This window comes from Tachysurus fulvidraco, chromosome 22 (genome assembly GCF_022655615.1).
Source record: "Tachysurus fulvidraco isolate hzauxx_2018 chromosome 22, HZAU_PFXX_2.0, whole genome shotgun sequence".
Lineage (NCBI taxonomy): Eukaryota > Metazoa > Chordata > Actinopteri > Siluriformes > Bagridae > Tachysurus > Tachysurus fulvidraco.
This window is the reverse complement of record NC_062539.1, coordinates 10,178,835-10,193,990: the sequence shown is the minus strand read 5'-3', so window position 1 is coordinate 10,193,990 and position 15,156 is coordinate 10,178,835. Positions and strand designations below refer to the sequence as shown.

Genomic DNA, 15,156 nt, shown 5'->3' with positions numbered 1-15,156 from the left:
TCTACAGAGAGATTCCCCATTCAAGTCTATGGGGAAAAAACGCCCCTTTGAGCTTCCATCTGATCGCTTACAAAATAGATAGCACACCTTTCCTCAACGAGCCGGTCGATTTGACACCTCATTTATGGGTCTAGGACAAAAGCTGCGGGACAAGTTACGCGCAGAAAAAGTGTCCGGAAGAATAATAATAATAATAAGAAGAAGAATAATAAGTATGCAAGAGAATAAGAATGTGCTTTAGCAAGCACATTAATAATAATAAGTATGCAAGAGAATAAGAATGTGCTTTGCAAGCACATTAATAATAATAATAATAATAATAATAATAAGTATGCAAGAGAATAAGAATGTGCTTTGCAAGCACATTAATAATAATAATAATAATAATAATAATAATAATAATAAGTATGCAAGAGAATAAGAATGTGCTTTGCAAGCACATTAATAATAATAATAAAAATAATAATAATAATAAGTATGCAAGAGAATAAGAATGTGCTTTGCAAGCACATTAATAATAATAATAATAATAATAATAATAATAATAATAATAATAATAATAAGTATGCAAGAGAATAAGAATGTGCTTTGCAAGCACATTAATAAATGGGTTGTTGCTCCACCTGTCCCCACTCCCCATTAAGTATTGGATGGCCTTGAATAAAGAAGATAAATTCTGAATTCATGGCTTTGATTTATACTATTAGGTAAATCATTTCATAAATTATGGCCCATTTGCCATTAATCTCAAGCTTGAGTATGTGTCCATAAATTCTACTGTACCAATAGGATGATACTGTAATCACACTGTGGTTCTTTTTTTTTTTGCTTATGTTTCTTTTCTTTTCTTTTACATTTATTATTTTCGATAGTATTATTATTGCTTGATTGATCTATTGATTGATTGATTGGTTAATTGGTAAATTGAGTTCTAAATTTGAACCAAGGCCACTGAGGGAAAGTACTGTAACTGTTGAGGATTTTTCTCTTCTTGATTATGTAAGCCATGTAAAATTCTTCACACTGTTGTGTGAGATTAAACAGCTAAACAGAGATTGAAAAGTGTAGATTTTATTGCTTCTTTAATTCTGTCAATGATACAATACAAAATTAAATGTGAATTGCTGCAAATAAAACTATTAGGTTGGTGCTGGTGCAGTAAAGGATTCCCAATGTGCATGTTGTAACACTGTTCTTATTTACACAACTGATTTTATTCAACCACACATCCTCATATTGTGTTTTAGCCGATTAAAGGCAGGGTCTCCGATTGCTTCAGAAAACTGAGTCGGGCCGACTACTAAACAAAAATCAAAACAAACGTGTAGCCGATGAGATAGAGATAGTGTTCAGTGCGCATGTGTGACATTAGCAGAAAGCGGTTTTAGCATTGACATGGAGGATAAAAACAAAGAAAGAAAGCGAAGAAAGGCTTACGATAAAGCAAGAAGTAGTAGCTTTCCAGCGCTGGAGAGAACTGAAGGAGCGGGAAGGGTGCCGCACATTCACAGATTGGAGTTTCCAGAGTCAATAACTCCTGAGCTAAATGCTGTTACTACACAAATAACACCTCTTTTCTATCGTAGTAATGTAGAGAGGCAGCTACAACCGCATTTTGTGTAGTAACAGTTTAGCTCAGGAGTTATTGACTTGGGAAATTCAACTTTACTTTAGACGCTGAGATGCTTTTTTCCTTCTCGATAGGTGAGTAACTTTGGTTTTGCTTTGTTTCACAGAACTAATATATGCCGTCCTTTGCATGATTATGCTTGTGTGTCATTTTTGCTTGTTTGTTTATCTGCAATCGTGTTGTTCTTCCCTTCAGCAATGATAGACACATTTCTTTCTGTTATTTGCCAGGGTTACATACGTATGTGTGGGCAGAGCTATCAATACAGGGGTGGGACCCATTTGGGTTAGGGACATGTTTGTTTTGGTGATTTCAAATGTCGACATTGGCTTTCAAAAATCAGAGACCCTGCCTTTAAGTGCTTTAGTCAGAAAATGTAATTAATTATTCAGATACATTTAATTTACATTATATTCTTTCATTCTTTTTACAAACATATGAACTGGTCTTTTCTATTTAAATAAATACATTACATCAGTGTTTCAATGAATAAATTAAGGAAACATGACACATATAGGTCACATGACTGAGAGAAATACTTTCAGTAATATGAATGAACATCAAAACATCAGTTCAAAAACAATTTTAAGTACCAGTCATGTTAAACTCACAGAACCCTGCTCAGTATCTGACATAATGTATGTGTATTTCAATGAAAAATATGGTCACAAGCCCAGAAAAAAATGGGATGGTTGCATCAGCAGCTAATATGCTGCTGAAATTTTTTCTTTATGAAAAATTATCTTTACACCTAGCCTGCAGTCTCAGGCTGTGGAATTCTGTGGGAGGGGTCTTCAAATAATAGTAAGCAGCTTTTCTCTGGCAAGTTCCATATACATGAAGAACAGCAGTTTTCTGCTGTATGTCACTTCAAACAAGTGAAAATATACCGAATCCATACAGTGATTCAAGATTGTGTGATTAACACGCACTGTCCATATATTGACTGCATTTGAGAGTGACATACATTTGTTTACATGCCTCATTGGGTTTTTAGCGCATCAAGTGCTAGAGCAATGATGTGCGGCATGCTCCTATAAAATGAATCATTCTCCAGTCCCACAAGACTGTAGAAGCTCAAAGGATGTCCACCTACTGTTGCTTTGACACGTGCTTCATATAGACCATGTTCATTTTTCGTGTTGATGTCAACAAGAACCTGAAATTATACACAAACCAGCAGGGTTAATATAATATTCAGAGGCATGACAAAAAGATTATTACATAGATCATTTGAAAATGAAGGAAAGAGGCCATTGACATAAAATCTCAGACAGAGGTTTCTATTTAGAACTGAACAGCTACTGTAAATTAGCCACAGCGAAATTGAGAGGAAGGTTCTCCACAATTATTACTATACCCAATAAAAATATTACTGTCATTACCATACCCAATAAAAAATTAATATAATATAAATTGTAGTCTTTTTAATCATTTTAATTTGTACTGGTCACTTCTAAGTGCCAGTGTTCACTTTAATTCTCAGTCCAACATGGAGTCCACAAGAGCACAAGATCACCCAGCCCATCAACCTACTGGCTAACAAAGACTGCAGAGAGATTCTACAGCCTGCAGCAGGGGAGCCTGGGTGCTGGATGACCAAGGTGCTGGGAGCCTTGCCTGCCAGGATGACCAAGCCACCCTTGACTCCTTTGTTATCCATTTGTTTTGATTGGTCATGCTTAGGAATCAAAACTATTACTGCACTGGTCTTAAAAATCTACCCCACAGAATTCATGCAATTCAGACAGATCAAGTTGGCCACTAAACCAGGGAGGTAATTGCTCATCAGTTTATTTAAAAGTGAAAGTGAAGTGACATAAGGCTAAGTATGGTGAACCATACTCAGAATTCGTTCTCTGCATTTGACTCATCCAAAGTGCACACACACACAGCAGTGAACACACACACCGTGAACACACACCCGGAGCAGTGGGCAGCCATTTTATGCTGCGGCATCCAGGGAGCAGTTGGGGGGTTAGGTGCCTTGCTCAAGGGCACCTCAGTCGTGGCCGGCCCGAGACTCGAACCCACAACCTTAGGATTACGAGTCAGACTCTCTAACCATTAGGTCAAAATGAATGGTTCAAAATGAATAGATAACAAAGGTGGTCAAAGGAGGCATGGTCATATATGCATCAGAAAGAGAAATTGTGCCATTACTGTAGCATCAAATAGCATATTATCCAGAAGATCCAGAATTTAAGTCGGGTTTTTTTTCATGTGATTATTGTCATCATTGTTTTAATCAATGATTGTGACAAATATTCTGGGTTGCTGTTTCAAATTAATATGATACATTATTGTAGCTGGACGTGTGTGTGTGTGTGTGTGTGTGTGTGTGTGTGTGTGTGTCACAACCAGGGTAGGAAGGAGACAGACCTGTATGCAGGATAACTTCAAATGAAAGGGGTTTAATAAATAATAAAGACAACACAATAAAAGACGAGAATTAAAACAGTACAAATGACGACACTTAACAATGACTAAGGTACACATAACCAACATAACTAAACGCAACTAATGATTCCGTGCTGCCCTTGGCAACGTGGCTTACTTTTATACAAAAGACAATGGGACACAATTAGGATGAGTGGTGGAGACAGGGAGGAGCAGACGAAGGCGGGGCAGACACGTGACAACAACAACAGTAGCACATGGCCAGAAGTCCTGGCTGATCCCTGACAGTGTGTGCCATGCGTGCAGTTCAGAGAGAGTTCTCGCAATACACTTTTCAAAGCAACTGTGAAGCAAAAGAACCTCCCTTTCAATAGGCTGGCTACGGACCTGACATGGTATACATGCAAATGTATGGAAATTCACCATTGTACATTGGCAAATAGGAGCTCCTTTTCAAACTTGACTTCAGCCATGTGCCATTTTTATAGACCATAAAGTCACTAACAGCACTAACACCACACAGCTCAGATAACCAAGGAGCTTGCAGAGGGGAGACTCCTCACTATGAACCAGGTGAGTGATTTATATACTAAAATCATTCTCATTAGAGGTGCAAAATATCATCATTTGTCTAAATTGTTCCATTCAAGATCCTACAAAGAATAAATCTATTATTTCACATCCAGTTGGTTCAATCATTCCTTATTTTAAGTTTAAAGTCAGTCACATCCCCTTGTCACACCCACATTATCCCTCAACATTAAAGCAAAACTTACACTTTAAGTTAAGGAAATCCTACAATCCAAAGAGAGGTCAAACTTCTGTACCTCATTGATTTGGAAGACTATGAACCAGAGGAGAGATGCTGAGTTCCTGACCATGATGTGCTTGAATGTATGTTATGCCAAGGTTTCAACTAATGCTATCCAAGATTTTCATGCATGCTACAATTCCAGGGGTAAGCCTCAGTTTTTGCAATGGTCTTCTTCCACAAACATACGTCATGAACAAACGACTTTGATACATCTCTGTACTTTAAATAAAACAGGACCCTCATGGAGACCTGATTGTCATTTCATTGACTAAAATCAGATGGAATCTAATTCGAACTTGAAATTAAGTACTAAACCTTGAGGCACACATACTTTTGCCTCTCACAGATATAGAATATTCGAACATTTTTGTGGATAAAAAAAAATTACCAAACATAATATATTTGTCTGATCTGTTTCATTGGGTTCACTTTGTCTGCTTTTGTGACTTCTGGTGATATTTTGGGTTATTTTGATGTAGAAATCTAAAAATTTTTAAAGGGTTCACAAACTTTCAAGTGACACTGTATATGCTCATCTAATTCTAAATTCTATAATTCCGAATAAACTTTGAGATATCTTACCATCTCAATGACATGTCTCTTTCTTTTGGAAACTCTACCAGGAATTTTTTTTTTTTTTTTTTTTTTTTAAAATGTGGCCACTATGTGGTCACCACACGGAAACAGAACTGTAATAATATGCCAGGCTTTTGGTCCTCCCTCACAATTTGGAATTTCCTGCAAGCTTTATAAAAAAGTTGCATTTACATCTGTAATTGCCAACAGACACTTCAGCTAGTTCAGGGTTCAGTTTACACATAAACAGATCTTAAAAACTGATAGTTTAGAACTATAAGTAAACAAAAGAATGCAACTGAAAATTGGCATCAAATGGTTGCACTCTGTTCACTCAATCATTCTCTCAATTCCCCACCTCTTGGAAGTTCATGTTGAGGTTGCTTGGCGTGATGTTTAGAATCCAGTTGTACATCTCCTTGGTAACAATGACCTGCTGTGCTAACTTTGCTACCCCAGAACACACTAAAAAACAGATACACACCCTTTCAATCCAATAAGCCAGTCTAATTCACCCTTGACAATTTTATTGGATAATATTTTGGTCAAAACAGTTTTCAGTATATTATTATAGTATAGTATTTGAATGAATGATACCCTCTGTTACCTGCTTCATGGAGCTGTCCACCAAGCAGCTGCCTTCTGTGCCTCCTTTGAGCAAAAACTAAAAGACAAATCAATAATCTATAGACACTAACACTTCACTACTTGGAATTTCATTTACAAAAGTATTGAGGGAATGAAAATTACCACTTGTACTCTTATTGGAGTACAACTGAAGTAGCAAATTTTTTTTTTATTAAAGACCAAAAGAGCATTTACACAAGATATATGATATCTAAGATATCCATAATACAGATATACAATACATTAAACTCTGTCATTTCATATCAATGAAAGCCATGCAAAATAACTCTAATAAGACAATTAAGACAAACAAGACTAGATATTTAAAGAAGGCAAAAAAGATATTGCTATATACAGTACAATGTCCTCTGAAATTATTGGAAAATTATTTAAATGTTTTTGCTATACATTGTTTTTGAAATTGGAATTTTGGCTTTGATTTTCTGATATCTAAATCTAAATGTGTTAAACAACTTTTTCAAAATTTCTTAAGTGATCAAAAACCCCAGTATATTTTTTTTGCCCATTTTACAAACAATTGATAGATCTGAATGTATATTCTTTGAGCACAGGGTTTTGCTTAAAGACTGCATTTGTTATTGAAAAAGGAAAATAATGCAGAACCATTTAACTGTATTAACTGTATATCAATTGTACTAACTGGACATCAAGTAGATGTGTCAAAGAAAACAACAAGCAGAAACCAATAATGTTTTGAAGAAAAATCCAAAAACAACAGCTAGTTACATCCAATACAAACCAATGTATTATAATCCACCATTTAAAGAATACTTTAAAAACAAAAATACAGAGACCATAAGTTGCAACCCATTAATATTCAAAAGGTCAGACTGGAATTTGCAAAAGAAATACAGATATGAGCCACAGCACTTCTGGAATAAAGATTAACTTGACTACCAAAGTGATCGGGAAAGGAAAGGCCAAAGTATAGAGAAAGGAAAACAGTGATAACAAAACATAAAATCTGTCAAGCATGGTGTCATGGCTTGGATTAGCATTTCTGCTTTTAGGATAATCCAATTAATATTTGTTAAAGATACAATTCACAATGGTAGCAACAGAAGGAATTCAGAAGTCTACATAAACATTCTGTCTGCCAATTAGAGAAAAATGCACCCATTTGCGAGGAAGACAATCATGCAAAACAAACTGCCAATACAACATTCATCAGGGGGAGAAATAGAAAGCTTTAGAATGGCTCCAATCACTAGACCTTAAAAAATGCCCCCACTCATTCAATACAGTATGTTGTCCATTTGTATGTCCACACATTTATAGGACTTATTAAAGTTTATATTTATGTTCCCAATCAGGTCATTACACATCATAGTTAATAATATGGCAACATATCTAAAAAATTATTATGAAGGTTGACATCTGGAAATCCAGACTGAGCCCTGGTTGTACCTGTTTTAAGGGTTTGTCTTCTTGTTCGCACATTGACTGAAGAAATGTAGACATGTTCCACCAGCTGGGGAAGACTCTGGATTAAGAGGGTTAGGTCCACTTTATCTCGAAAGTAATCATCTGTCCTTTGCAACAGATCTAACAGGGTCTGCAGGAACAAATGCAATTCTGGAAGACAGAGAAGGTTATTATTGGAAGAAACAAAACCAGTTGACATTAAGAGTAATTGTGGTAATTGAGTCACTAGCTCCAAGTCTTTTGTGTGTGTATTTGTGATGGATATTTATTCTGGAATGCTTTACTGTATATTGTGAACTCTTAACTGCTAATTATAGGATTAACCTAACCTAAAAATCCCAAATAGCTAATGCAGTATAAACATTTTATAAATATAGATGCTCTTACTGGTTCCATTAATATAGTGTATTAATAGAGTGTAATGACCATCATGTTATTTCTGAAAGATTGTGTGGTCAGTCAGACCAGAAAGAATAAATTACATTTTACAAATTACCGTCTTTGTCTTTGCTTCTTTCACTTAATTTTTATAAATAGAAACATGATTGAATAAGCCACAAAACAGAAAAAGGGTTTTATATATCCTTCAACAGGTTGTACTATTTTGAGTTCGATTTTACAATGATTTCCTTCCCTGAGCTGCTTTTCACTTGCCTGTTGAAAGATCTTATCCAAACAAATCTTATAAATAAACATTGACCATGAAATTGAAATCTTAATGTGTTATTTTTCACAACTAATTTCATTACAGTATAAATGTGTGCATTGTTTAAAACAGGTCCTAACACAAAACATAATAATCGTGATGTATTGAAAGTAATGTGACGTACAGCTAAGCATGGTGACCCATACTCAAAATTTGTTCTCTGCGTTTAACCCATCCAAAGTGAACACACACAGCAGTGAATACACACACCATGAACACACACCCGGAGCAGTGGGCAGCCATTTATGCTGCGGCACCCGGGGAGCAGTTGGAGGGGTTCGGTGCCTTGCTCAAGAGCACCTCATTCGTGGCCAGCCCGAGACTCGAACCCACAACCTTAGGGTTAAGAGTCAGACTCTCTAACCATTAGGCCTCGACTTGAAGAACAGGTTTATTTGGATTATACAAGTAAACTAAAATTTACTTACGACATTTTTTGAAGCGGCTCTGACAGTTGTCCTGAACTAGGCGCTGGCACCCAGATGGGTCCAAGGTTATCGGGCAGCTCAGCATGTAGAAATGGCATAATGAGGTGAACTCAGACATGCGCTGCTCCTCTGACAGCTCTGAAGTCTTCAGAAGCTCTGCACATGTAGGTTCCCTGCTTCTAAATGATTCTGGGATTGGACACAAACGATTGCTGCTTCAGCTTCAACATAAGCTGAACTATATTTAATTAAGCCCGAGAATGCGTTTATCCTGCTTGTTTAATTTTTTTATTTTATTTTATACTGAGTTTTCTCCAGTACTGAGAAAGAGTCAGTGACTAGCAGTGTGGCTGTTGGTATATTGTGTTTAGCCAGCAATGTGTGTGACTCACTTTTGATTTCAGAAAGGATCCAGTCTTTGTAAGCCACAACCCGAGTGTATACTCCCGGTTTGCCTTTCTCACCACAGCCTTCACCCCATGATGTTACACCATATAACTGAAACGTCCCTGAAGTAAGGTCCTGTAGAATCAGTGGCCCACCAGAATCTCCCTACAGTGACAGAGAGCATTTAACTATATGCAGTCTATTAAAGAAAGGTGAGTTATTGACCTGATATTTTTGGAAGTGTTATACCTGACACGAGTCGATACCACCGGACAAGTAGCCAGCGCAGAACATGGTGCTTGTGAGCAACTGCTTGCCCAAGGCAATTTTACATGTATTCTGAGACAGCAGAGGAACTATTGCCTCCATTACTACATCAGCCGCTGGACCATCTACACTCACAGATCAAATGCAAACACACATACATTGTAGTACACTGTGTAATAAATACATCTTCTAGTACTTCTAGTCTGCAAAGTCTTTCTGTCACCTTCATAAAGTGAGCCCCATCCAGCCACCAGACATGGTGCTCCAGGGGGAGGCTCAGGGTCAGAAGGCAAACACACAGGCATTACATGCTCTGACAAAACCACAGGAGAGCTCAGCTCCACCAGGGCAATGTCATTATTGAATGTATTTGGGTTGAACTGCAAGGCAGATAAGAGGAAACAATTAATCTCTAGGTGAATATTTAAACCTTTTTTCACATGTCTGGATTTCACACAAAAGACTGCATAACAGTAAAAAAAACAGGTATGTAATAAGCAATAACACTTTTTTGTAGCTCTTTGCAAACTTCATGTGCAAGGAGATTACAGCTGATCAGCCAAAATGTAAAAATGTTGCAGATAATTTGCACATTACAGGTGCATTCTCTCCCCTCCAAATGTTTGTTTTTGCTATCCACTAAAGACAGTTAGGCTTGAGATCAAAAGTTGAATATGAAACGATAAAAAATGAGTTTCAGTATTCAATTCCAAATATTGAAAACTTAATCTTTGGTTGCAAATCCCTTGCTTGCAATAACTGCATTGTCAGCAACTCACTGACATTATCAACCTGAAATCCTCTTTTCCAGGCTTGTACCAATGTTTCTTTCTGTTTTCACTTCCCAAACTGATATTCTGATATCCTCAATCATGCTCAGTTTGGTTAAGTTCTGGTGATTGATTTTGGTAAGCTAAAACCTTCCATTGTGTTCCACCCCAATGAGGTCCTTTGTTGTGTTGCCAGTGTGTTTTTGTTTATTGTCCTGTTGCATGATAAAATTCTATTAGATTAATTTCTTAGTAAATGGACAATGTTTCTGCAGACTTCTGAATTTATTATGCCTCTATGATAATGAGTTACATTATAAGTAAAATAACTGAACTTGTTCCAGAAGCAGGCATGCAAGTCAGGCTCATGACTTTATATTCAGTGTGCTTAGCCAATGAGCTCATATTTATGCATCTTTCTAGTCAAGTCAAGTCACTTTTATTGTCACATCAACACAACACGTGCCTTGGTGAGTGAAATTCTTAGGAGCAAACTCCAGAAATTGCAGAACAGTAATACAGATAAAGATATAGATAATTATATATAAATAAATTGAAAAAAAAAATTTCTGCTCTGAAAATGTTGCTCTGAAAATTAATCACTCTTATAATCTTTTGTTTGTCATGGCTGATCTGTTAAGTGTCTGGATGATTAAATGATGATTTAATTCTTTTTCAGCACTTTCCATATAATTATACTGGTTATGTCTAAGTTTATGCAATGTCACTACCTAAATTTTAGCTTCAAAATGACTTGCTTTTCTTCCACAAACAGTTATCTAATGTTGGTTTATCATATTTAACAACAACAACAAAGAAAGAGCAAAAATTCAGAGCTATAAATCAATCAATCTAACAGCATTTACCCAGGTAAAAAAAAATCCTACTAATCATATTTTCCAGTATTTCTGATCAGTTGAAAAATAGGTGGGTTCAAACAAAAGGTACAATGCTGTTTTACACGTGAAGTGCCATTCCAATCTATTGTTTCTTATTCATACTTTGATCTCAAACTGAAAAGTCTTGAGTCAAGTTTTTGTGCAAAGGTTTTAAGCATGTTTGAAGAATTGCTGAGAAGCATGAATTAAATATTTGAATATTTGTAAAATTTGTAAATTGAAAAATGTCATTTTCTATCCATTTACAAAATGCAAAATGAGCGAACAGAAGAAAACATTTACATTTCTGGCATTAACCAGACACCCTTATCCAGAGTGACTTGCATTTTATTTCAATTTATACAATTGAGGGTTAAGGGACTTGCTCAGGGGCCCAGCAGTGGCAGCTTGGTGGACCTGAGATTCAAACTCATGACCTTCCAATAAGTAATCCTACACCTTAACTACTGAGCTAACACATCACACCAAAGCTACCCTTTGGCTTCAAACAAGCATCATATCTTACACTTGCACACTTTCCACACTTGCACAAAGTTAGGAATTTCGTATATTCAGAGTCATGTGTATGATTAACCAATTATTCCAGGCAGGTGCTAATGATCATTTCGTAGGTAGCTTGAAACACAGTTATTAACTGAAACAGAAACAGCGATGTAGGAGGTTTAAACAGTGTGGAACAGACAAACTCTGCTACTAAGGTGAGGTTGTGGAAGACAGATTAATGTAACAGGTTTCATGTTACATGCACTACACTATGGCAAGACTAAGTACAGCACCAAAAAGACAAGGTACTGCATACTGCATTAGAAAAATCTGTCCCAGGCAAAGATTTTAAAGTAGACTGGCGTTTCAATGCGCTCTTTGGGTTATTTTGAAGAAGCACAACAAATGGGCAATTGTGAAAGACAAGTAAGTTAGTGGTTAGTGGTGGAAGAACAGCAAACAAAAAACCAAACATCCAACATGGAAACAAGTTTAAGCGACTCAACTTATGCACAAACACATTGGAGCTGGGGTGCAGAAAAAGGGCAGCAGTGAAAAGGGCACTCGTGCCAAAATGTGAAATATTTAACATAAACAAACATAAAATATATAAAAGTGCATCTATCTTCAGCATAGAGAAGTACAAGGAGTGCTAGAGGTGATGTGATAGTTTGGCCCTCACAGAGCCCTGATAACAACATCATTGAGTCTGTGATTTACATGAAAAAACTTAGAAAGCACTATTTAAGGCAGCCTACATACACTGAAGATCTTGGTTTCTCCAAGTCGTTTGGAGCAGCCTACCTTCCCTGTTCATTAAAAAACATTAAATAATGATTGGATTTGCTTTGGATTTCTCTTTGTTCATTTAATTTCCAGTTTGTTAATTGCTATCCCTAACCTATCCCCATTGACTGAAATCCATCTGTATGTCATTGTCATGTAAAGAGAATGGGGTTTACACCACCTTATTAACCTTGTTTTAAAAAAAAAACTACTCTTTTAAAATCAAAACATTCAAAAGTCTACCAAAGGTCAAAATTCAACCATGTGTCTGAAACCGTAACCGGCAAAGCTGTCAACACCAAAGAGGTCATGAGATCAAATCTGTCTGCTAAACAAATCTCACTGCTGTTTGCAGATGTATATGTTTACCTTTGGATGTGTGATAATGCGGTTGACTTTCATGACCTGCTCATCAGGGTCTGCCTTAGTGATGTCAAATTCTCCAACTACAGCTGTCCAGTAATGCTCACTTTGACTTCTAAAATGAAGAGAGATGAAGAGAGAGAGAGAGAGAGAGAGAGAGAGAGAGAGAGAGACTGTGGATTGTGAAATTTACTGCACAGGGAAAAATTGATCTATGATAAATATGATGGCATGTGCAACCAGAGGCACTGTGGTGTTGGCAGTGGTCAAAGTTTGCCAGTAGACAGGGCTCGATTTGCTTGAATTGACACAGGCATTACATTACAGGCATGTTGCAGCTCAACTAACTTGTTCAACCATGTGTCGTTTACGCTCACTGTTCACTCTATGCCTGGCAACTTGAATGTGTGACAGAGCATAGTGTTCTTGAGACCAGAGGGATTGATAGGGATTCAGGTGTTTAGCCAACATAATGAATTCCATTCTGTATTTTTGTTACTTAGCCAATGTTTCTATGCCTCCATGGCTAGCGCTCCAGTTTCCTGTTGTCATAGTTTTGCTCAGCTGGGGTTAGCTTTTTGGAAAAAATGTAACAGGATGTAACTTTCACTGTGCTGGATGGTTTTTACCCCAGACTCAGTGTCATCTACCAGTAACAATGGGTTTAGAGAGATCATGATGCTTGAGGATGGTGGTAAATGCTGTCTTGAGCTGATTCAGTTGCTTCAGCAACAAGGTTCCAGGCCAGGTTTTTCTTGAGCTTTCTTACCCCCTAATGGAACTGAAATCCTTGGTGAAGGATGAGTAAAACTGGTGCTACCAAGTAAAACTGGTGCTACCAAAACGATGCTACCAAGTCCTATGATGTAGGATACCCAAAAAGGAGATGCACTGATGGAACTCCTACTTCTCCCATTTCACATAGTACTGATGCTTCATGCAAGAGCCCTGGGAATTGAAGCTATGGTTTTTAATTTTTTTAGTCTCTCACACACAACTCTTCTTTGTCTAAGCCTTTTTGAATTAGGTTTATAGTTGATAGTTAATTTGTGTTTATGCTTACTTTTTAATTAAATAGTATATTATTGAACATCTAATTGCCTTGTGCTAATGAATACTTTGATACTTCCGAAAAGCTTGTTCAGAACTAAGCCAGAAACCTTCAAGTCATTGAGTATTGCTCTTTCCTGTTTATTATTGAGTTTTTAACAATTAATACTCATTTAATTTTAAAATTCTAAACTTAAAAATGGGATATCTATGAGACTGATTATCTAATGGGGCTGATTATTTTATAATATTAAATAAAAATAATACTTAGACTGCTGCCCCCGCGACCCGGCCCCGGATAAGCGGTAGAAAATGGATGGATGGATGGACTTTCAGTATTAAATTAATTACATTAACAATGACCCATCAATATTGCTTGCATGTACCTTGCATTTCCAGCACTTCCTGTAAAAAAACAACAACGTATAGTCCAACACCTGTGACCAAATGACAGCTGTAATGTTATTCTAATAACACTGTCCTTGTCACGATGTGACATGGTGCGACAAAGGCAAGTGAGGATCCAAGTGCAGTTTTACCAATCTAATAAACAAAATAGAAACAGGCAGGCAGAACAGGTCAGGAACAGGGAACACCAACAACGACTCACAACAGTGGAATGAACAAACAGTGTATATATAGGGAACAAGAACCAATCACAAGACAGAGGCAATCACAGACTAAGACAAGACACCTGGGGAAGAGAATGAGTGTAATTAATGTCCATGGTAACAGATAGGTGGGCGGGGTCAACAATTAACATCAGGGAAAGACGGCAGACAGAAACAAGGGGAAACACAGACAGACGTTACAGTCCTTCTCTTATTTGATTGCATAAATAAAACATGTCCAATTAAACTACTCAGAAACCATTAGATATATCTAATGTTACGTCATGTGTTTATATTTTTATTTTATGGTTTATATTTATATAATTTTCTTTTAAACTGGTTATTTTATTTTGTCTACTTTTTTAAAGAATTCTTATTTTAGCTTTTTGAACTCTATTTTATTGTGTATATATGTGTATTTTAAGTGTATGTCAAACGCTGTTTGTAAATGTGCTATATGAATAAAGTTGAACTTGAACATGTGGTTTAATGTTTTTTCTGGCCAGTAGTTTTTACTGAAATATATAGTTCCTGGTGTCTCATCTAAGTTTATTCTAATCTACCAAAGTGGTTTTACAAGAGGAGGAGAAAATCAAGAGGAGGAGAAAAGGGAGAATATAGCAGGCTATATTTTATGCAAAAGTATCCCCGATAAGGCTCATCCTGACAGTGAATAACTCTGTTCTAGTCTCTTACCCAGCGAAGCAATGTGCAGCAGTGAGTACCCAGGAGCTGTCCAACAGGACTCCTCCACACATCAAAGCTCCATTCAGCTGCAGGTTGACAATCCAAGGCCAGCTGCCAGGGGGCGCCTGAGAGCCACCCATGATCCGTGAGCGTGGCTGTGTGGGGATCTTTCCACCTTGGACCCTTTGCCCACACAAAGCTACAGCATACAGAAGAAAAAGAAGAG

The 15,156-nt window shown here is 36.9% G+C and overlaps 1 protein-coding gene across 4 annotated transcripts in view; it reads right to left on the bottom strand.

Annotated features, from left to right (window-relative positions):
* Positions 1–1,984: 1,984 nt before the first annotated feature.
* The window catches only part of prss56 (serine protease 56), a 30,334-nt gene continuing 17,162 nt past the window's right edge, over positions 1,985–15,156 (bottom strand). For 3 of the 4 annotated variants that reach the window (XM_027143295.2, XM_027143297.2, XM_027143294.2), the window contains exons 3-12: positions 14,940–15,129; positions 12,589–12,697; positions 9,505–9,661; positions 9,264–9,406; positions 9,020–9,179; positions 8,628–8,816; positions 7,476–7,643; positions 6,028–6,084; positions 5,779–5,885; positions 1,987–2,789 (exon numbers count right to left, since the gene is read on the bottom strand). In XM_027143295.2, the coding sequence (XP_026999096.1) occupies positions 2,613–2,789; positions 5,779–5,885; positions 6,028–6,084; positions 7,476–7,643; positions 8,628–8,816; positions 9,020–9,179; positions 9,264–9,406; positions 9,505–9,661; positions 12,589–12,697; positions 14,940–15,129 (1,457 nt within the window). In that variant the 3' untranslated portion in view covers positions 1,987–2,612. Of the gene's footprint in view, positions 2,790–5,778; positions 5,886–6,027; positions 6,085–7,475; positions 7,644–8,627; positions 8,817–9,019; positions 9,180–9,263; positions 9,407–9,504; positions 9,662–12,588; positions 12,698–14,939; positions 15,130–15,156 lie in introns of all 4 variants that reach the window. The other variant, XM_027143292.2, reaches the window with a different exon arrangement.